The sequence below is a fragment of the Bos taurus genome, chromosome 25 (assembly GCF_002263795.3).
Source record: "Bos taurus isolate L1 Dominette 01449 registration number 42190680 breed Hereford chromosome 25, ARS-UCD2.0, whole genome shotgun sequence".
Classification (NCBI taxonomy): domain Eukaryota; kingdom Metazoa; phylum Chordata; class Mammalia; order Artiodactyla; family Bovidae; genus Bos; species Bos taurus.
Window position 1 is genome coordinate 492,008 of NC_037352.1, and position 21,276 is coordinate 513,283.

At 66.1% G+C, this 21,276-nt stretch overlaps 3 protein-coding genes across 7 annotated transcripts; all 3 read left to right on the top strand.

The window, feature by feature from the left end:
- The first annotated feature begins 1,469 nt into the window (after positions 1–1,469).
- On the top strand, positions 1,470–3,871 carry PRR35 (proline rich 35). Its single transcript, XM_015460230.3, has 2 exons — positions 1,470–2,701; positions 2,965–3,871. Exons 1-2 carry the CDS (start codon positions 1,599–1,601, stop codon positions 3,584–3,586), a joined length of 1,725 nt encoding a protein of 574 aa, XP_015315716.1. The 5' UTR covers positions 1,470–1,598; the 3' UTR covers positions 3,587–3,871.
- Positions 3,727–7,063, top strand: NHLRC4 (NHL repeat containing 4). The gene is made up of 5 exons (XM_024985449.1): positions 3,727–3,752; positions 4,372–4,492; positions 4,726–4,783; positions 5,622–6,594; positions 7,015–7,063. The coding sequence occupies exons 1-4, from the start codon at positions 3,727–3,729 to the stop codon at positions 6,560–6,562; spliced, it is 1,146 nt and encodes a 381-aa protein (XP_024841217.1). The 3' UTR covers positions 6,563–6,594; positions 7,015–7,063.
- On the top strand, positions 7,013–20,231 carry PIGQ (phosphatidylinositol glycan anchor biosynthesis class Q). Of its 5 annotated transcripts, XM_059881476.1 has the most exons (13): positions 7,013–8,176; positions 8,660–8,819; positions 9,165–9,246; positions 11,044–11,742; positions 13,227–13,358; positions 13,439–13,559; positions 14,926–15,052; positions 15,252–15,405; positions 15,534–15,645; positions 16,211–16,291; positions 16,772–16,886; positions 18,168–18,229; positions 18,927–20,231. In XM_059881476.1, the coding sequence occupies exons 3-13, from the start codon at positions 9,206–9,208 to the stop codon at positions 19,077–19,079; spliced, it is 1,797 nt and encodes a 598-aa protein (XP_059737459.1). In that variant the 5' UTR covers positions 7,013–8,176; positions 8,660–8,819; positions 9,165–9,205; the 3' UTR covers positions 19,080–20,231. The 5 variants fall into 5 exon arrangements, with proteins under 5 accessions (XP_059737459.1, XP_024841160.1, XP_059737460.1 ...); XM_024985392.2 differs by lacking the exons at positions 8,660–8,819; positions 9,165–9,246; XM_059881477.1 differs by lacking the exons at positions 8,660–8,819; positions 9,165–9,246 and having other exon boundaries at positions 7,013–7,063.
- Positions 20,232–21,276: the final 1,045 nt, after the last annotated feature.

Sequence of the window (21,276 nt, forward strand, 5' to 3'; positions counted from 1 at the left end):
CAGGGCTGGGTGATCGATGGCCCCAGCACAGCCGCCTCTGTCTCTGGAGCACACACACCCATTTGTCATCTGTGTCTTAGGGGGGCGGGGGGCAGGGGTGGGGCCTGCCTCTGCACCCACCGCCAAGTTCAGGGCGTGTCTGCGGCCCTCTAGGGCCCCAGCCCCTCTCCTCAGCCAGCCCCCTCCTCCCAGCCCTGCTGGGAGCCCTGTCCCTTCCCGGATGGCCGCAGCCCTCCACACCGGAGCCCTGGCCATGCTAGCCCCCTCCCAGGGCCCGTTCTAATGGGCGGCCCTCTCTGCCCCTCTGGCCATTCCCATGATGGGGGTGCCCGCTCAGTGTTTGGAGGCAGCAGACGTGACTCCCCGCCATGTGCAGAGCCCAAAGGCCAGCAGGGAGGACGATCTGCTCCCAATGACTGCCCCAGCCCTGCCCAGCTAAGCCTCAGGGAGTGGGACACATGCCCGTGTGTCCACACCCGTGAGTGACTGTGACCCTGTGCGTCCTCGGTGTGTGTATGTGCAGTGTATTCACATGGGCGGTGGCCTGTCCACTCTGAGTGGTCTCTGAGCCTTTTGTGCCTGGGCCCCCTGCATTCTGGCAGCTGCCCGGCTCTGTTCCAAGGTGGCCCAGCTGCACCGAGGTGGTCTCTCTGGGCGCTGCATGAGGAGGGCTCGGTAGGAGCCCTGCACGCTCGTGTGCACGCACTCGCCGAGCCCCAGCCGAGGCGCGCACTGGGGCGGTGGACGGCCCAGGTGGCAGCCCAGATGGACTGTGGAGTGGCTTCTGAGCAGGCGAGCGGGGTGTGGGGAGAGGAGGGTCTTGGCCAAGCTCGGCCGCGGCAGGCTCGGCCGCCGACCTGCCGGCAGCCACCCAGATGGAGCCGGGCTGAGCAGGTGGCCGTGCCGTGGGGCCATGCCGGACATCCACGCCCCTCAGCCTGGCCTGGCCCACGCAGGGTGACCCTCTCAGAGACCGCAGTGCCCAGGGACACCCTGCAGAGCAGGGCCGTGCTGTGTTGACAGGCTCTTAGAGCTCCTGCTGCTCCTCATCTCGGCTGCCCCGGGAGCCAGGGTCCCTTGGGGTGGGGTGAGACAGGAAGGGCCGCGTCCCCAGAAGTGAGTCTGCTCATACTTGGCTTCCTCCAGTCACTCACCAGTGCCCCAGGGGTAGATGGAGACCCAGGCTCTGCTGGCATGGGGCAGATGGGTGTGGATGGAGTCACCCCAGAATTGGGCCTGCCGGGGACTGGCCAACATGTACGTAGGGTCAACCAAGAAAGTACAGGACTTAAACTTAAATTTCGGATAAACAACAAATAATTTTTTAGTGCCCAAATGTTGGCTCGGCCATACTTACAGTAAGAAAGCATTTGCTGTTTGCCTGAGTCCCGTTTCCCCATTTTTGTGTGCTGACCGTGTCTGCTGACCCTCCAGGGAGGCCGGCAGGGAGGCCTGCTGGTCTGGGCAGCAGAGGCCGGGGAGGCGGAGGGCCGCTGTGGTGACGGGGCGGAGGGGGGCGGTTCGGCTAGGGCGCTGGCGCTGACGCAGGCCCCATCCGCAGGTGGCATGGGGCCGGGGCCCGCCCGCTAGCCGCTGCCATGTCCCGAGAGGCCGGCTCCTGCCGCCTGGGCCCCGGGGCACGCACCCGGGCGCGGAAGCCCAAGAAGCCGCACTACATCCCGCGGCCCTGGGGCAAGCCCTACAACTACAAGTGTTTCCAGTGCCCCTTCACCTGCCTGGAGAAGTCCCACCTCTACAACCACATGAAGTACAGCCTCTGCAAGGACTCGCTATCCCTCCTCCTGGACTCCCCCGACTGGGCCTGTCGCCGCGCCCCGGCCACATCCCGGCCTCCCGCGGCCACCCCGGGCCGCCCCATGGACCCCTTGGCCCCAGCTGACCCCGGCGCCCGGCCCCGAGGGGCGCGGCTCCCGGATGCCCCTGCCACACCTGACCTGGACCTCGCGGCCACCGATGTCCTCTCCCTGCGTCGCCGGGTCGGGGGCCCCCGGCTGGGGGCCGAGGGCTCCTCCTCAGGGACACCACCCCCTGAGCCCAGGGACGTGCAGAAGGGTGCGGGCCTGGAGGGCCTCCTGGCCGAGTCGTGGAAGCTGGGGTCGGGCGGGGGCCGGAGGAGTGCAGCCGTGGTGGGCGCCGTGGGCCCCGAGACCAGTGTCCCCTGCTACCCCCCGCCCAGCTCCGGGGAGCTCCCCGAGGCCCAGAGCCTCCACCTGTCCCTGCTGGGCGTCAACTACCCTCTCGGCCCGGGCCTCTTTTCCTACCTGGGGCCCTCCCTGGCTGCCGCCGCCCATGTGCCCTTCCTGACCTCGGCCAGCCCCCTGCTGCCCCCAGCCGCTGCCTTCCCTGCCCCACAGCCCCCCGAACGCCCCACCCTGGCCCCCCGCCTGTACTACCCCCTGCTGCTGGAGCACAGCCTGGGGCTGCCGGCCGGCAAGACCGCCCTCGCCAAGGCCCCTATGCCCCCGAGAGGGCCTCCTGGGGCCCTGGTCCCTGGGCTGCTGAAGGTGCCAGTGCCGGGGCTGGGTGGGCCCTGGCCCCGCAGTGCTCTCAGGGACCCCGGGCAGGAAGAGCAGCTGGGGCAAGTGGCCCAGAGCGACCCCAAGAGAAAGCTGGCCCTGGGGGCCCAGCCAGAACTCCTGAAGGCCCCCTGCAGCCGAGCGAGCGTCAGCGCCCAGAGCAGGTGGGTGTGGGGTCCCAGTCATGGGGCACTCAGGGAGGCGGGAGGAGGGCTGAAGGGGCAGGGTGGCCGGGTGGGCCCCCACCAGAGCTCAGCCGCTAGGAATATGGACTGCAGGCTGCAGAGGGGAGACTGAAGCACACAGCCAGCCTTCCTCCCTTCTGGGGTTCTGAGGCCCCAGGCGAGGGTGCCAGGCTGCACAGGGGCATGAGGGGCGGGCACCGTGGGGACAATGCAGCCTCCTGACCGGCTCCAACCATCCCCAGCCTGCGGACCGGCCCCTCCGCGATGCTCTGGCCTGAGGACGAGGAGCTGAGCGACCTCGAGACCGCTGGCCCCGCAGCCTCACTGCCCCCGCAGCCGCTGGGCCTGGCATTGGGGGGCCCTGGGCATGTGGGTGGGGACCTGACGCGGGCCCTGGGCGACTGTGCCAGGGCGGAGCAGCGCCTGGGCCAGCTGGCACCCGCCGGGGGCCTGGCCCCGCGGCCCCTGCGGGAGCAGCTAGGAAAAATCCGCCGTGAGCTGCTCACCATCCACCAGGCGTTGGTGCGGGCTGCGCGGCCACCCGACGCACCCCTTGACCTCTCTGTGAAGCGGGCTCCCGCCAAGGGGCACGAGGTGCCCACGGGGCCATGGACGCAGCCAGAGCTGGGCCCCACACTGGCCCGGGGGACCCCAGAGCCACGCGGCCTGCTGGCGGCCCAGCCTCTGACCGGCCACACCACCAAGTGTGAAGCCGACTCCAGTGTCCCTCCGCCGGCCCTTCCCCTGCAGGGGCCCGAGGACCCTGTCATTCCCAGCAGCTGGGGCCCCCACGGTGGGGCTGGGGGCTCCTGGCCCCCCGAGGCCGTCCCGGGCCTGCAGAGACCGCCGGGTGCCGAGGTCTGACCACAGCCCTTGCTGCCCCCGTGGTCCTTCCTAGACGGGTGCCCTCCTCCGACCCCGCGCCCGCCGCCTGGCTCCCCTCCCCTCCCAGCATGCCTGGGGACAGACCCCCACCTGCTGTGGCCACGCCTGCCTCTAGGGCCATGCAGGCACCGCCCAGGGCCCCTTGGTGAGCACGTTTGTGGACATTAAAATGGAGACCACCTTCACACACCCGTCTGGGCTCCTTCTTCACTGCCGCTGCAGCGTCACCGTCCACGTAAATGTCCCCAGACTGGGCGTCGGGGCACAGTGTCCTGGGCCCTCCCCCGGGACCCAGAGTCTGGGGAGAGAGTGGGGCGCTATCCACAGGGGCAGAGCAGGGGCAGGGAAGGCAGGCATGCACAGTCTCAGATTCTCTGCATTTCTGCATACGGGTGGTAGGCACAGACCCCAGGGCATGCCTCCAGCCCCATCTGGCCGGCCAGCCCTAATGTCAGATTCGTCCAGGAGGCTGCTCGCTCTGGTTAAACAGTGCCCCACGTGCTGTGGCCCAGGGCTGGTCGCACAGCGTGGCCTTCACTGGGCCCTGGCCAGCCCCTGCAGCTGCGATAGGCATCGGGCGGCTTTCACAGCCCACTGCCTCCCTCCCAGTGCGGCCAGACTTGGCTTTCCCACAGCGGGGGGAGGGGTGCCCCAGGGACCCTTGGGCCCAGCTAATCGCTTCTCTGCCTGGGAGCTGGCCACACCTCTGTGCCCACCCAGGAGTGGCCCCAGGAGGCCGCTCCTGCCTGCTCTCGGCTCCCCAGGCTGGGCTGGCCGGGCTGGGGCCAGTCGGATCAGGACTGCAGCTGCCCATCAGCCGTGGCGACAGCAGATAGCATCGCGCCCACCCCCAACAGCCTCCAGAGCTGGGGTGTAGGTGGCTGGGTAGGGAGTGCTATGGGTTACAGACACGGGCTGAACCCCACCCTCAGGGGCTTCCTGGAGGGGCTTAGGGGCTGAGGGCTGACCCACGCATGAGGGGTCTGGAGAATCCCCAGGTCCCGAATCTGAGGGAGCCCCCTCCCACTTCAGCCCCCCATTAGCACTCCCACTTCTTAGCACCCACTGGACAGATGTAAGCCTGACTCTGCAAGAGGTGTGTGATCCCTGCATCACAGGTGCAGAAACAGGACCCAACCTGTAGCCTGTGCGGGGGTGCCTCCACCCTGGGCTCCGGTGAGTGAGCTAGCCAGCAGGCGAGGGGCACAGCCCTTCCCTCAGTCCTGAACTTGTGGTCTGGCTGGAGGACGGAGTGGGTGCTATCCCCTGAGGTGGTGGCAGTAGAGGCCCTGGACCCCTGGGGAGGGTGGCTGGGTGGACCTTGAGTGCAACCAGCCGGACAGGTTGAGGAATGTCCCAGAGGCCAGTGCAAAGGCCCCGAGGCGGGAATGCGGCGACGCTGGAGGGTGTCTGGCGGGTAGCAGCTGAGTGCCAGGCTCTTTCCTTCGGGCTTCCTTGGGCTGCAGCTCAAAGGCCACCTGGCCAGAGCTCTGCCGGCCCCTCCCTGAGGCCAGGTGGCTCCTCCCACCCCCTTGAGCTCTGGTTTCCAACAACACAGGCCTGCGGCCCAGGGAGCCTGGTCCCAGGTAGGAGATCCCTCCCCCCGGCCAGAGAGGCCTAGGAAAGGACCCCTACTTTACCCCTCAGGGCTGGAGGTCTCCAACAAGGCCCCGTTCCTCTGCCTTTAGAGAAACACTGCTCATCTGTCACCCCTACCCCACTTCGGACAGCGAGGTGCCCAGAGCTCTTCTTGAACCTCAGAGCGGAACAGCAGCCATCTGGGGGTCGTGTGTCTCTCAGAACTGTGCTCAGGGACCACAGCTGGGAAAACAGGGCCCAGATGCATGACTGGCAGTCGGGGCGTGGTGGGACAGTCAGGTCTATAGGTCGAGAGGACACCAGGGTGCCAGGAAGCCGTGTCGGGCCCACAGCGCTGCCCGGGTCACGGCAGGCTGTTACTTGTCTTGCAGCCCCACGCTTGGCTGGACTGGAGGACTGGCTCAGAGATGCTGAGGCTGTGACGGCGGCCCATCGCCTGCTCCCAGGCCTCCTGCTTGGACTTCCTGGGCCTCCCCGACCAGCGCATCAGCCACGGCCCAGGGACGGTGCCCCGCACTGGACCTTCCCGGAGGCCCTGCCTGCTGCCGGTGGCCCCGGCTGCTTGGGCAGATCCCAGTGCCTGCCGCAGCTACCGGGGGACCCCAGGGCCTGCACTGCTCCCCAGATGGCCTGCTCTTCCTGACAGCGGGTGCCACACCCTGCGTCCACGTGCTGGACCTCGAGGGACGCTCCATCTGCCACCTGCCCTGCTACGTGCCAGGGGTTGGGGCTTTTGTACCGGAAGATGTGGTGGTGACAGCTGCTGGGCTCGTGGTGGTCAGTGACCTGGTCCACGGGGCTGTCCGTGCGCTCCAGCACACCACCCAAGCTCCTCAAGGCCGCTGGGTGACGGTGGGCTCCTTCTCCGCCCCCCGGGGGCTGGCTGTAGATGCCTTCGGCCGCCTCTTGGTGACAGACTACGTGCCTGGGGCTGTGCACAGCTTCACACTGGGCCCTGACTTGGCGCCACTGGCCCCTGCCTCCCTGCTAGGCCTGGAGGGCCCCTGCTGGGTGGGCCTGGCACCCGACGGGGGCCTGGCTGTGAGCGAGGAGTTTGGGGACGTACAGCTGTTTGGCAGTGCCCGCCAGCCCCTGGGCTCCCTGGGGGACCTGACCGGGCACCCCTTTGGCAGCCCGGCAGGTGTGTGCACTGACGCAGCGGGCGGTGTCATTGTGGCGGACCAGCGGCGGCGCCAGGTGACCCTGTTCCGCCGGGCCAGGGAGCCCATCTGCCTGGTTTCCGAGGGGCTGAGGCGGCCCCTGGGTGTGGCCTGTGGGCCCCAGGGCCAGCTGCTGGTGGCAGACGCAGAGGACGGCGACATCAAAGTGTACCAGTCCCACCTGGAGTTGGACTGATACTGTGGGCTTGAACCGCAGCGCCCCTCTCTGTGCGTGGCGTAGCCCCCTGGGCCCAGACTATGATGGAAGGAATGTTCAGGTTTCTCAGAGTCCTCCTGGCGTGGGTCTCGCCCTCCTGACCCTGGACATTTGCTGACAGTCCTGAGCCCCGTCATACCGGGCCCTGGCCTGGACTCCTCTCCTTCTCCTGGGGAGGATTCAGATTCAGGGGGCAGCCGGAATCAGCTGCCTCCAGCCCCCAGGGTCTAGGAGGCCTGCACTTTGGGGCCAGCAGCTGAAGCCTGGATGTCTCTGGCGTGTTGGGCCAGCCGCCAGCGCTTACCCGGGCCGGCTCTCCATTCAGTGCTCCAGCCCCAGCCTTCTAATCAGAGGGAGGCAGGCAGGGTAGGTGTGGCTGGGCTGGGCTGGGCTGGGCAGGGGTGCGGCTCCTCACTGTCCCCTGTTTTCAGAGGTGCCCTGGATGCCGAGACTCCTGCAGCTTCTCTGGGCCCAGCTGAGGTAAGAGGGGGAGCAGAGGACGGGCCACCTGGAGGCACCCTGGGGTGACACACAGCTGGGTTACCACCCTCCATGCTCCGGGCCCATGTGAGACTGTCTGACCTCCTGGAGCTGGACCAAACAGCTCAGGCTCATGGGCAGGGGGAGAGTCCCGGGCAGTAGTCAAGAGCAGGAGAGCCTTCCTGTGAGCACAGACAGAAAAACCAGGCTGGGGGTGCCGAGGAGTGGGGTTCCTCAGAGTCTGGGCCCAGCCAGGCTCCCAGCTCCATCAGGGCCCCCGGGGTGGGCCACGCCTAGTCTGGCCCTGGGCGTGGTGAGGGGGTGGTCTCAGGATCCATCTGTGTGTCCTGGCTCCTGAGAGCATGGCCCTGGATTAAGTGGGTCAGAGTAAGGAAGTGCGGGGAACAGGTGCTGCGTCAATGCTGACGGCTGCTGCTGAGTTAGGGGTCTTGTTCCCTGAAGAAGAGGGGGCCAGAGGCGCCCCCCAACCCCCATCCCAGATGGCTTCAGCCTCTGGACTGGCCCTGCAACTTCAGGGGTCGCTTGGCCTCTGCAGGGAGCAGAGTGCTAGGGGGCCAGCCCGGAGCTGAAGAGGCAGTTTCTTCTGGGACCCCTGGCGCCCCACCCCCTCCGGGGCCTGGGGGTCCTTTAACCCCGCGGTGATGGGGCAAGGTTGGATCTGGAACCCTCAGACGAGGAAACCAGGGACAGGGGAGGTCTGGACGCCGTGGTGGGGAACTGGAAGGCAATGGTTTGGGGGACACTGTAGGTAGACTGGGGGGGACAGAAGCGCTGCGACGGGGAGAAGGCTGTTGTGCGCAGCGCGTGGGGAGACAAGGCCGCCAGAAGGACCGGGGCACTGCGCGGGCCGGCCGCCGGCTCCGGGACCGGAACGTTGCGTGCGCGGAACGCTCCGGCGGGGGCCAGCGGGCAGCCCGGGCGCCTGTGCGGCGGACCGTCGCGCGGCAACGCCGGGAGCGGGCGGAAATGGGGCGCGTGTCCCGCGGCGCGGCCGCGGCGGGGCTGGGGGCCTGGAGCGCCGCCGCCCGCCTGGGCCCGCCCGACGCGGTCCCCGACCCCAGCCGGACCCCGCCGGCCCAGTGCACGGCCCCGGTGAGCACCGCGGGGGAGGCCGGCGGCCTTGGGGCGCGACCTTGGGGGCCCGCCCCGCCGGGCTGTGCGCCCAGGCCCCGCCGCGGCGGCCGGGGAGCCCGGGGACCTCCGGAGCCGACGCGGGCCTCTTACCTCTCGGAGCCCCTGCTTTCTCAGCCGTAAAGTGGGGGCGCCACCGGAGGCCGGTCGGGGCGGCGACGCCAGGTTCGCGGCGGGCCACGGGGGCGCTCTGGCGGGGCGTCTGGAGCCCGGCCCTGTGCGGTGAGGGGCGGCCGGCTGGTGCCCTCTGGCCCGCCCCACACGGTCCCGCCGTGGACCCGGTGGAAGGGCATTCAGGGTCAAGGGGACTCGCCATCAGCGCTTTACCGTCGTCTCTGACTGCGGTACAGGCCAAAACCCAGAGCCCTGGATTCGTGTCCTTTCTTCTGAAAAGAGAGGGGGAAAGCCCTCTTTAAACACAATCCTTGTTGTTTTTAATCGCAGACATAAGGAGTACAAGGAATTCTTGTGAGCTACCAAGGGCAGTGATCAGGAGACTCCCCAGAGGATGGTTTTAGGCAGTGAGGGGTCCCTGGCCAGTCATAACTGGGTGTTTGCCCTGAATCAGTTCTGGCGGAGGACGACAGACTGCTGGCTTCACAAGGTAGATGGTTAAGTTCAGGTCGTGTGGAGAGGGGTGTCCCACAGACTGTTGCCTGACCTGGGGTGGTGGGCTGGGTCACAGGGCACCTGGTGTCCTGGGTAGCAGGCAGCTTTCCCGGGCTTGTGCCCTTGTCTTTATCGCAGTCTTTAAAGATGCACACGGTGCCGAGTTACTGCCCCGCTTTCTCCCATCTGCACCTCTGCTATCGATTGCCTGCTCTTTCATCTTTTTCTGGCGGTCTGATCTGAGCAGACTTCTTTGTGTTGGTCACTCCCAGAGGCTGAGGTGGGGGTGGGGATGGAAACTTGCCCCTCGATTTAAGAGTTCTTTCTCACTGCCCCACAGATGGGAACACCACCCTCTGCCCTCTGCTGCCTTCCCCAGACATGAGGAGCTCTTCTTCTCCTTTCTTTCTTTCTTTTAATAGGTAAACTTTGTAGATGAAGCATAAAACACACAAAGTGCACAGATCGTATGTGTACAGCTCGATGAATTTTCTGCAAGTGAAACCACCGTGTAACCAGCTTTGCCCAGAGCATCTGCTCACTGTTAGGCCAAGTGTGTTTGTCTTCTGACAGTAGCAATGGGCGGTTTTCTTAGCTCCTGTGAGAGGAGTCCCCAAGCAGGGGACCGTGATCCTGTCAGTTGGCTGACCTGGTGTTTGCAAGTGGCTGGTGCTGAGAGGCTTGTGCCGTGCTGGCCGCTCCCCGTTGGTCGTCAACATGCATTGGCGGGACTCACACGCAGAATGCCTCTGTCCCTTTTGTGATGCCCTTGACAGGTGTCAGGAGACAGGGCAGTCCTTGATGCCCCTGCCAGTGGCCACAGGGACTTGGCCCGGGGCTGCCTTTGGGCTCCAGGTCTCCCTGCAGACGCCATGTTGCCTGCTGTCTCTGATCTCTGCAGGGAGGGGCATTTGGGAGTCTGGTTGCTGCTGGACTCAGGGGGACCCTTTCAGTCAGAACCCATAGCGGGGAGAGGCCTCTCCCTCCAGCCCGCTCTGGGCTCCCTGGAGGGGAGGAAAGTAGCTGCCCCAGTTGCCTGTTAAGTCGTGGGCGTGTGAGGCCCCCTCCAGAGCTCCCGACTCTCAGGAAAGGGCTCCCTCAAAGTCACGCCTCCTCAGCCTCGCTGTCCCCCTGTCCCCAAGGGCCTGGTGAGCCCGGGGGCCTGGAGGGCCAGGCTCAGTGAGAGGCCTGTGTCCCTCCTTCGGGTGTGGCAGGGCGCTGCTGTGCGCTTTGTGCTGACAGTGGGGTCGTTCGTGTCTGGGAGGGGGCCAGAGCCCCAGTGAGCCCTCACCAAGGCGAAGCTCCTGCCCGCCAGGCCCGCCAGGGTGGGACGTGGAGAGCTCCTGAGAGTTGGCTCCGCAGCAGGCTGACTCTCGTGCAGGGTGAGGCTCGCAGCCCCGCAGGACTCAGAAACCGCGGCCTCTTGGGGAGGTTGTTGCTGTCCAGGATCACGTGAAGGCTGGGGAGCGCCACCCCCATCTCTACAGCCTGTGGGGGGAGGTCCTGAGGGAGGTGCTCAGCTGTGACAAGAGGGTGGGAGCCCAGGGAGGGGTGGGCCCCATGCAGGGGGAGGCTGGGGCAGGGTGGATGCCGGTGGATCCCAGCCTGAGCACCGAGGCTCCCCAGGGGCTCACTCGGGCACCAGGCACGTGCCCAGGCATCTTCTGGGGCCCCCACACCAAGGCTCACAGCTGCTGGCGGTGGGCACGCGCCTGACTTTCCTCAGCTCAGCAGTGATTTGTTTAGATGTGCATCTTTGTTCTTGCTAGCTTAGTAAGTCAAGCTTTGAGATGTTTAAATTACTTTAATTGTTAATGAGATTGTAGATTTTCCCTTGTGCTGCAGTCAAAAACCATAATCAGTTCTTTAAAAACAAAAATTTAGCCCTGTGCTCAGCCCCTAAGTGGCGCTGAGTTTCAGGTGCTTGTGTCTGGAGCAGGGAAGCCTGGCCCTGTCTCTGGGTGGGGGTGGGCGTGGCCTGGGCCTGTGCACACTGCAGCCCAGGGCGGAGATGGGCAGCTGGGGGCTCCCCCGCCAGCCTTGCGACTAGACCTGAAGCCGGGTCGCCCCCATCTGTGGGCCCAGTGGCCACGTGGATGTGTCTGTCAGGGTCGTCTGAGCCACAAGCTGTGGCCAGAGCCTATCTCCCCAGCACTGGCAGCCACCCTGGGCCCTCACAGGACGGTGGTGGCTCTGAGCTGAGCCCTCCTCTTTTCCAGCGGCCCCGGCATGGTGCTCAAGGCCTTCTTCCCCACGTGCTGCGCCTCGGCAGACAGCGGCCTCCTGGTGGGACGGTGGGTTCCAGAGCAGAGCAGTGCTGTGGTTCTGGCTGTGGTGCACTTTCCCTTCATCCCCGTCCAGGTCAAGGAGCTCCTGGCCCAGGTGCAGCAGGCCAGCCAGGTGGGCGTGGCTGTGCTGGGCACCTGGTGCCACCGCCGGCAGGAGCCGGAGGAGAGCCTGGGCCACTTCCTTGAGGGCCTAGGCACCCTCTTCTCCCACGAGCCCTGGCTGCAGCTGTGTCGGGAGAGGGGCAGCAAGTCCTGGAACTGCAAGGCCACCCGCCGGCAGGGGCCCACGCCCCTCGCCCCTGCCTGCGAGGACCAGGTCATGCTCATCTTCTACGACCAGCGCAAGGTGCTGCTGTCACGGCTGCACCCGCCCGCAGCCTTGCCCGAGCGCCAGGCTGGGGATGCCACAGCCAGCGCGGGTGGCCTGGCTGCCGTCTTTGACACAGTGGCGCGGAGTGAGGTGCTCTTCCAAAGTGACCGGTTCGATGAGGGCCCCGTGCGGCTGACGCACTGGCAGTCAGAGGGCGTGGAGGCCAGCATCCTCGTGGAGCTGGCCAAGCGCGCGGCGGGGCCTGTCTGCCTGCTGCTGGCCTGTCTGCTGTCACTGGTCTCCGCTGCCAGCGCCTGTCGGTAGGTGTCCCCGGGGCAGGGCGGGTAGGTCGGGCCCACAGAGGCCAGACGGGCCCTTCTGAGGCCCACGCTGCCCCCGCACCCCGGTCTTGTCCCACGTCCCGTCCCCAGTGGGGGCTGCTCTCTTGGTGCCTCTTGCTCTGGGTGAAGCCAGGCTTCCCAGCAGCCTCGGTTGTTGCGTGGGACCCACTGGGGAGGGGACGCAGTGAGCCTCAGACAGCTCAGGCCTCAACAGGGAACTTAGGTGCTGGGGAGACCTGGGCTGTTCCGCACAGGGACCCCTGCTGGTCTCCCGGCACTTGCCCACCCCATTCCCTGGCGCTGCAGGAGTGGCCGCACTGGGAGGCTGCGGGCAGTAGCCCCTCACTGTCTGCTGGGGGCTGGTCTCGGGCTTCACCAGGGCACTCCTGGCTGTGGGCCCTCTCCCTGTGAGAAGCCCCCAGAGGCCCCGCTGGGCGCGGAACAGCCATGCTGTACCCCAGGTCAAGGGGTTTGGCCTCAGGTCTGGGGACGGGCCTCGCCTACTCCCCAGGGGCTCTGGGGGCACGTGGCCCTGTCCCCACAGAGAGACCAGCAACTGTGTGTGGGCAGCACCTTAGGTTATAGGGGCTGCTAGTGTCTTGACCTTGAAATGAGTCATGTGACAGTGTCTGGGCTTGCTTGGGGGCACTTTAGAGAAGAGACGTTCCTTCGCTTTTGTTGGCTTTCAAAGAACGCAAGAACAGCTGCTTGCGGCTCGAGTGCCCCCAGTCCCGAAGACCCAGAGGCAGGCGCTAGGCCTTGGTGGCCATCAGGAGCCCCAAACATCAGTGTGAGGCGTGGCTGTGGCTGCAGGAGCGAAGTCCTGGGGGGCTGACCTGGGCCTTGGGGAGACCCTGCCCATCGCCTTCCTTCCACTGGGTGGAACGGGAGTGTGCTGACTGCATTTCTCTCTGGGAGTTGGGTCAAAGTCTAAACCTCCAGGGTCAAGGCCCCCTCCCCCCGGGGCCCTCAGCGTGCTCCTTTGGCGGCCCTGCACGTGGCAGGCGCCCCGTCGGCCCCTCCGGCCAACAGCAGGGCTCTGGGCTGCCCCGGACTCAGGCGCTGGGTTTGCCGTTGGACACTTGGTTCACATTCGCTTGAGAACACATCCTCTCAATGTCTGCAGGTCTGTGAAGCGTCTGGTGCTTCCTTTGCTGCGTGAGGGGTCAGTCGTGTTGGGCTTGACCCTGGACACGGTCGTCTGTCCAGCAGGTGCTCAGCTTCAGTGCTTGGAGTTAGCACCTCGTGTTCCCAGTTGATAGGAGCGACTGTGACCCGCACTGGGCTGCCCACAGGGCCTCCCCTGTGTCCACAGCCCACGGAGTTCAGCAGTGTGGCCATGGGTGTTTGGGGCCGCCAGGGCCTTTTCCCTTTGCACGTTGAGGGGTAGTAGCCGTGACTGTGGCAGCCCCAATGCAGGGAAACCCGAGGTCCCGAAGGCCTATTGCCTCCGTGCCCTGCAGGGTGTTCCGGCCGTGGCCACTGTCCTTCATCTGGAGCAAGCTGTCTACCTGCGAGCAGCTCAGGCATCGGCTGGACCAGCTCACGCTCGTCGTCAGTGCCCACAGGGCCGAGGGCCCTGCCCAGCTGATGAGGTGCGGGCGCTGCGGGCCCCCTGCCCCCCACTGACCCCTGCAGCTGCCTGCACACTCACGCCCGCTGAACCTGCTTCCAGGAAGGCCAACACGCTGGTCTCTGTGCTGCTCGACATGGCCCTGGGCCTCCTGCTGCTGTCCTGGCTGCACAGGAAGGACCGCTTTGCTCATCTGGCCGAGGCGCTCGTCCCTGTGGCTGACGTGAGTTGGCGGGAGGGCCCCGGCTGCTCTCCAGCACCTGCTTCCTGGGGGTGGGGCGAGCCCTTCCTGGGAGCAGCTCGCAGCGGGCCTGCCCGGTCCCCTCACAGCCACTGTGTCCTGCGGGACCCGTGGAGCTGCATAGATGTGGGCCCTGTAGCTGGGCCACCTTGCTGCTGCTGGCCTTGGCCTTCCCGTCCTGACGGTGGCCATCTGGAGCCCCTGTGCAGGCTTTGCAGGGGCACCACCTGCCTGCCAGGCCCAGGTCCCAGCGCCCCGTGGCCCCGCTGTGCACAGTCGTTTCTGCTCTCCTGGCCATCAGCCCAGGCCTGTGCACGGTCAGCGGGTCAGCGTCACGGAGACCCCGTGCCTCCAGGCTGCTCTCTGTGGTGCACTCAGCCTCCCGTCTGCCACCCTCCCGCCGGTTCTGTGGCTCCCGCACTGAGGGCCAGAAGCCCCGGCTTCCTCTCCCAGCCATGGCCGCCTGCCTGCTGTCCGTCCACACAGGCTCTGAGTTCTCTCTGCCGTCTCAGCACTTGTATCGGGAGCTTGTCTTTTTGCCCAGGGCAGCCCCTCAGCACCCCTCCCAGGCCTCTGGGGCCCTCTCGGCCCTGGGTGTGGTCAAGCCGCTGAGATCTGACTGTAGCATCCTTGTGGGCTCAGCCACTCCTGCTATCATTAGTCTCCAGTCACAGGTGGGCACTGGGCCTGCTGGTGGCCAGGACCCCACAGGGCAGGAGCCCGCAGGCCAAGTCCCGTAGCTTCTAAGGGAGGCTGGCCCAGGAGGGAGGAGGGGGGACCTGGGGGCTGGGAGGGGGCTCGGCCACTCCACCCGTTTCATCCTCGCTCTGCCTTTCGGCCAGTTTTATCCTAGGCCTCTTTTCTGCAGGATTGCTCAGAAATATAAATATTTAATTTAAAAATGAAAGCTTCTTCCTGCTGCCAAGCTCTTACCCTTTAAATATTAAATAAGCTCTATTTATAAAGAACATTCTGTTCCCTTCTCACTGCCCCAGACGCAGCAGAGGCCATCACCCAGGGCTGGGAGAGGCCTGTGTGCAGGCAGGAGGGGCTGGCAGACAGGGCAGGGACAGGGCGCCTGTGGCCCCCCATGGGTACCGAGGCCCAGGCCTGAGGGCCCGCCTGCCGTGCTTGCACCGTGTTCCTCCTGGGGTGGCCAGGATGGGAGTCGGCTTACTCGCTCCTTGTGAGGCCCCGTGCCAGACCCTTACCCCTCGTCATTCTTCCCTCCGTGGGACCCTTCAGCTACCCCACCCCTGCCCAGCTCGTGGGCCCCTGATGAGCTTGAACCCCCAGGCTCATGTAGGGTCCCCAGGTGGGTCACCGGGTGACACCCCCATCCTTGCAGCGTGTGGCCGAGGAGCTCCAGCATCTGCTGCAGTGGTTGATGGGTGCGCCCGCCGGGCTCAAAATGAACCGGGCGCTGGACCAGGTGCTGGGCCGCTTCTTCCTGTATCACATCCACCTGTGGATCAGTGAGTGCCGGCCAGCCCCGCGGTGCGTGCCCCGGGGACAGAGGCCCAGCTGAGGGGGAAGGGGGCCTCTTGGCCTCTGCTTCCTGTCGGCCCAGCACCCTGTGTGTGGAGCTGGGCCACACCTCAGGCAGCCGACCTCAGGGAGGACCAGGGGCTGCAGGACCCCGGGCACCCCTCAAGGCTGACCCCGTCCCGCCAGGCTACATCCACCTCATGTCCCCCTTCATCGAGCACATCCTGTGGCACTTGGGTCTGTCGGCCTGCCTGGGCCTAACGGTCGCCCTGTCCATCCTGTCGGACATCATCTCCCTTCTCACCTTCCACATCTACTGCTTCTACGTCTACGGCGCCAGGTGGGTGTGCCGCCCCCCCCCCTACCCCCCGGCGGGCTGGCGCGTGCAGCCCCGGGCCCTGGGCGCAGACAGGCTCCCGGGCCGGGCGGGTGTGGGGTGGCCCCCACCCTGACGGGAGTGGTCTGCAGGCTCTACTCCCTGAAGATCCACGGCCTGTCCTCGCTGTGGCGCCTGTTCCGAGGGAAGAAGTGGAACGTCCTGCGCCAGCGCGTGGACTCCTGCTCCTACGACCTGGACCAGGTACCAGCTCCGTCCAGCCGGCCTTCGGCCTGCGCCGGCCCATGCAGTGGCCCGGGCATCACAAGGGGCAGCCTCGCTCCTGCTCCGCAGGCCCCAGGGGTTCAGGGAGCTGCAAGGGGCAGGGTGTATACGGGGCCATAACGGGGCAGAACTCGCCGCAGGCGGGGACAGACCCTGCTCCGGGAGGCTGCAGGACAGCAGGCGCTGGAGGTGAGTGCGCATGGGGCCTGGCTCGTCCTGTTAGCTTGTCCACACCCGCCACAGGGACCCTGAGTGCTGCCCTTCAGGGTGTTCTCTTCCTGCCTAATTTTTACCCCCCTCCTGTCTAGTGTATGGGCTGCACACCTCTCAGCTGGTCCTGTCTCTACCCACTCTCTGCCCTTGTGTCACCAGGTCTGGAGGGCAGGCATCCCTCCCAGGACTGGGGAGGGCTGTCCCAACTGGCATCAGGCAGCGGTGGGCGCTCCACCTCTGGACTGGCGGAGGGGCTATGGTCAGTGCAGGTGGGGGCGCCCCAGCGTGGGGCTCTTGCTGCTGCTGATGCTGGCATCCTTTCTCCTCGTAGCTGTTCATCGGGACCTTGCTCTTCACCATCCTGATTTTCCTGCTTCCTACCACGGCCCTGTACTACCTGGTGTTCACCCTGGTGAGCCGAGTGCCACGTGCGCAGAGTGGTGACTGCCGGCTCTGCCTACCAGCGGGCAGCTGTGGGCAGACCACCCACCTGTGCCAGCCACAACAGAGGGTGGCTGTTCTGGACTCTGTGTACTGGGCCCTGGAGTGGACAGGGGTCCACCCTGGGGGTACCACCCCCTACTGCCCCGGCATACGCCGCTGGATGCATGGAGGGCAGGGCTCTCCGTAGTGCGGGGGGGCGGAGTGTGGCCAGCAGAGGGGCGTGGTACCCAGGTGGCCAGGCCGAGGGGCCAGTGGCGTGTGTCCCTGGGTTGGAGTGCCCCGTCTTCTGAGTGGGAGGGGGTTTCGTGACTCCTGTGCTCAGGCCTCAGGTTCAGGGCTGGGCCCCTGCACGCCCCGGGGACCTGTCAGGCCGCTCAGCTCAGGCATGTGCAGCATGGCTCTGGCCACGGTCCCAGGCCCAAGACCCTGAGCACTGTCTGTGCTGCAGCTCCGGCTCCTAGTGGTCACCGTGCAGGGCCTGGTCCATCTGCTCGTGGACCTCATCAACTCGCTGCCGCTGTACTCGCTTGGCCTCCGGCTGTGCCGGCCCTACAGGCTTGCGGGTAGGTCTGCACGCTGGCCAGGGAGCACGCTTGGGGCCCTGGAAGCCGCGGTTTGTGTGGCAGGCAGGCAGGGAGCACAGGGCCCTGGTTCTGGGGCGTGAGCTTCAGGGGGAGCCCGCCTTCAGGTTCAGAGGCTGCACGCGCAGCCCTCCTGCCTCCTGAGCCTTTCCTGGGATGAGTGTGCAGTTTGCTCGGAAGCGTGCCTGCAGTGTCGCATGGGCAGTGCCTGTGTGTGGCTCAGAAGAGAGACGTGTCCCCTGTGGCTGTGAGGCTGTGTGCCTGCTGGCATCCCTCCACTGGGGGCTGGCCCCCCAGAAGACTGCTGCCTGCTGCGGCCACACTGGCCAGCCCGGCCACCCCCACTGGCCCCCCTGCAGGCAGAGGCCCCTGTCTGCATGCTGACATCAGCTGCAGGTTGGCCAGATGCCCCTGACGGGAGGCCGTCCCCACTGCAGGCACAGGGAGGCCAGACCCGACTGGTCAGAGTTGTGGTCCAGCCTACCCAGTGCAGGGTCTTTGAACAGTCGGGGAAACTGGGGGTTCCTGGCGTGGCCCCCGGGTGACCAGTGTGCCCAGGAGGCCCTGGGCTGGTTTGCAGCCAGCAGCTCAGCCCACCCCAGAGCTTGTGGCGGCTGCTCGCAGCCAGTTTGGAGTCAGGAGACATGAATGTGCGTGTTTGTGGGCTTTAGGCCTTGAGTCTGCCCACCGGATGTCCTCAAACCCTCTTTCCGAGAGCTTCCTCCGCTGACCCCCAGGTGGCCCAGGCTCCCCCAGTCCCCACCACACCTCAGCCCCCGGACCTGGCACCTCCCTGGCCCCGCCTGCGCTCAGGCCTGCGCAGTCCTTTTAACTTCCCAGGAAAGGAAAGGCTGCAGATGCCGCCTTTTCTCTCCACTGCGTTGCCTTGGGGCCTCTTCATCAATTGATAATTAGCTCCTATTTCTCCTTTTAAGAACCTTCCACCTTGGGGATCCCCAGGCATGGGAGCCTACACTGCAGGCTAGAGTGTGGTGGGTCCCCGAGTCAGCTGTGCTGGAAGGCACTGTGATGAGCAGGGTGCCCACCCCCCAGTGGGTGCTGTGTCCACTCTAGGAAACCCCTGCCCTGCTCACAGAGCAGCACAGCCTGCTGGCTCTTCCCTGCCTGCAGACCCTGGGCTTTGGTCTCAGTGCGGTTCTGCTGGAGCTCTGGTGAGGGGCGGCTGCTGCCCACAACGTGCAGCCCTCCAAGGGGCGCACTGCGGGGACCGCCCCGCCTCACCGGGCCTCACTCTCCTCACAGCCGGCGTGAAGTTCCGGGTCCTGGAGCACGAGGCTGGCCGGCCCCTGCGCCTCCTGATGCAGGTAAGGCCTCCCTGCGGCCCTCGCGTTGCTGCCCGTCGACAGGCGCCCTGCTCACCGTGAGGCCCCCTGTTCTGGGGCATGTTCTCTGCCCCCCTGGTGGGGGGCCTCAGGGGCCCCGGGGAGACTCCCCTGCTCCCAAGGCCTTTGGGCACCGTGACGCCCCCTCTGCCTGGGCCTTCCCCCAGCGTTGAATCCCTGTGGTGTGCCAGACACCCTGGGGTACCCAGGCTCTACCTGTTGGGCCCTGCGTCCCTGTGTCCTGCCCTGGGCCGGGGCTCTGTCTCCAGGCAGGATATCAGAAACGTGGCACAGGCCAGCCCTGTTGGGTTGGGGCCTGTCCCCCTGGGGCTGTGGGCCAGTTGCCTGAGGCGCAAAAGCAGCCAGGCTGGCCTGAGAGGAGAGTTCAGAGGCTAAGGAGCCTGTGTGGTTTTCTGGGGAGGCCTGGAGCGAGGTGGTTTTCAAGGAGTGAGTCCTGGAGCGGGGTCTCGGCCCCCGCAGCCGGGCCAGAGCAGAGCACTGCTGACTGAGGCCCGGGCCTGCCTGACCTGTGTGCCCCAGCAAGAGTGTGTCTGGCTCGGAGCCAGCCCTGCCCTGCAGTTGTCCAGCCCAGGGACCCCCAGGACAGCCTGCGAGGCCTGGAGAGGGAGTCCGGGGGTTGGGGCCATGTCCTGGCTGATCGCTGCCCTTGTGCTTCCAGATAAACCCTCTGCCCTTCAGCCACGTGGTGCGCACCTACCGCCTCCCCAGCTGTGGCTGCCACCCCAAGCACTCCTGGGGTTCCCTGTGCCGCAAGCTGTTCTTCGGGGAGCTCATCTACCCCTGGAGGCAGAGAGGGGACAAGCAGGACTGAGGGCCCGGCCCCCGGCCCGCCTTGCACCGCCATCTGCCAGGTGTCAGGGCGGCACACACCTCTTGCTACCCCTGGTTGTCGGGGCCTCTGCAGGCCCCACCCGTCGCATCTCCACCCGACTCCGGTCCTGGGGGTGGTGAGGAGGGGGACGCGCGCAGTCAGCCAAGCCAGCACCCAGCTTCAGCACCATCAGCTCTGCCTCGGGGCCCCCTGCTGACCTGTTGTGACGGCACGGTTCACCTTGTCCCACCGGCCCCTGGACCTGCCCCAGACCCGGACGGGTGTGCAGAGCCTTGCCTCTGCCCGCTTTGCCCGTTCCCAGTGGGATGGGCCGGCGATCCTCCTGGCTGCTCCCCTGCACCCCACCCTGTCATGGGTAGGGGGGCCCTTCCCAGGGTGCACTCAAGTAACCTCGAGACTCTGGCCCCCAAGCATCTCCTTCCCTGGGGGCTGCTCCCTGGGGTCCCCAGTGCCTTCCAGCTTGTCTCAGTGGGGAAGAAGCCAGCCAGTCTGGGGGATCCAAGCCGCTGCCAACCCCCAGCCCGGTCCAGCGGTTCCAGGAAGCTGGGCAGCAGTGCCTCTGGCACCGAGTCACACAGGGCTTCCTGTTGACGCTTCTGGGAAGACTGTTCTGCAGCAGGAGCTGCCCACAGACCTCTGGGTGTCTCTCAGTGAAGCCAGGCCATAGGGGGTGCCCCTGCTGGCAGCAGGGACCCGCCCACCTGGCTGCCCGTTCCCACCCTACTCCCTGCAGGATCAGGCTTGTTGGCTATATCTTCCATCCTGTCACTGGCCTGTGGCAGGGGCAGGCAGCCCCCAGGCAGGGGTCCCAGCGCTGGTCTGTACCTGCCTGGCAGCCACAGGCAGGACCTGGGTGTGGGTGTGAGCCCAGAGTTCCGGGGATGGGGGCCCTCAAGAGGCGGTGGCATCATGTACAGCGTGTCATCGTGAAGGTGGAGACGTGTGTGCAGCAGGCGGTGGGGCTGTGCCCCCGTCCACCCAGGCACTCAGGACTGCCCACCTGACACCCACGCTCCCCTGCTGGGGGCTACAGTGGGCAGGCCTGGGCATGTCCCCACAGCCCAGGGTCAGGAGGGTGGGTCCTGGCTCTGTCTTTTCTGCCGGGACAATAAAGCCTCCAATGTGCTTGGAGTGCGCCACTGTGCCTTCATCAGCACTTGAGCAACGGGGTCTGGGGAGGTGCCCCTTCTCCTGGGGCGGGGGCCCCCACTGTCTGTCCTAAGACGATGACCAAGCTGGGGGGCAGTGGGCACTCCGCAGGCCTCTGCAGATGTGGGGGCTGGGTGTGTAGCCCCTTGAAGATGTCCTGGCGTGGATGGACGGACCCAGGGCCACTTGCTTTCTAGTTTGGGCCTTGCCCTGGCGTGAGGGGCTCCCAGAGCAGGACATGGGCCTGGGGTGCAGACCTCTGGGTAAGTGGGTAAGCTCTGATAAGCGTGTTGTTGCCTGAGACCTGGGACTCCACACACGGACGGGGTACTTCCTGATGGACTCTTCCATCCTGCAGCTTCCAGGGCCCGTGGATGACTGCCCTGAGCCTGCTATCCGGGCTGTGGGGGAGAGGGTAGAAGCCTGAAGAGGCCACTTGGCAACTTCCAGGCCAGCGTCTCCACCGGGGTCAGCAGAGGACCCATGTGGGGCCTGGCGGACAGGACCACACCCCATGTTCTGCTAAGAAGGGTCTCCACCTTCAGAAACAGCATCTGGGGCCTGCCTCACCTCCTGCTGAATTCTCCCCTGCTCCGCTCAGCCTGCTGGGCAGTGGTAGCCACGTTCCCGGCCTTGTCAGGCAGCTGTCACTCGTTTCGGGTACAGGACTGCCTGTCCATCTCCCAAGGGCCAGGCCTGGCCCCAGAGCCAGCAGAGGGAACACTGGCCACTGGCAGCCACTGAGACACGCCACCTACACGTCTCGGCTGCTCCCATCCTGTCTGGTCTCTGGACCTGTATGGCTTTCATCAATGGCCCCCACCCCAGCCCAGGGCTCTGACTGCTCCTACCACGCTGACCTAGGGCTTTGTGCTACATACAACTCAGGCTGCCCTGAGAAATGGACAATTCCACTTTGATCTGGGGCCGCTACCTCCCTGACAGGTCTTCACGGCTGCCCACAGAGGAGGGCCCGGTGCTCTTCTGCTGCAGAGGTGGGCTCAGAGAGGGATGGCCAGCTGCTGAA

Bases quoted from the DNA above. Each gene is read 5' to 3' on its own strand.
- PIGQ (XM_059881476.1), top strand. From the start codon at position 9,206: ATGAGGAGCTCTTCTTCTCCTTTCTTTCTTTCTTTTAATAG. The intron at 11,743-13,226 runs GTAGGTGTCCCC...CGTGCCCTGCAG, and splicing joins TCCGCTGCCAGCGCCTGTCG to GGTGTTCCGGCCGTGGCCAC. The intron at 15,646-16,210 runs GTACCAGCTCCG...TTCTCCTCGTAG, and splicing joins GCTCCTACGACCTGGACCAG to CTGTTCATCGGGACCTTGCT.
- PRR35 (XM_015460230.3), top strand. From the start codon at position 1,599: ATGTCCCGAGAGGCCGGCTCCTGCCGCCTGGGCCCCGGGGCACGCACC. The intron at 2,702-2,964 runs GTGGGTGTGGGG...AACCATCCCCAG, and splicing joins AGCGTCAGCGCCCAGAGCAG to CCTGCGGACCGGCCCCTCCG.
- NHLRC4 (XM_024985449.1), top strand. From the start codon at position 3,727: ATGCAGGCACCGCCCAGGGCCCCTTG. The intron at 3,753-4,371 runs GTGAGCACGTTT...TCGGCTCCCCAG, and splicing joins GCACCGCCCAGGGCCCCTTG to GCTGGGCTGGCCGGGCTGGG. The intron at 4,493-4,725 runs GTAGGGAGTGCT...CCTGCATCACAG, and splicing joins GCTGGGGTGTAGGTGGCTGG to GTGCAGAAACAGGACCCAAC.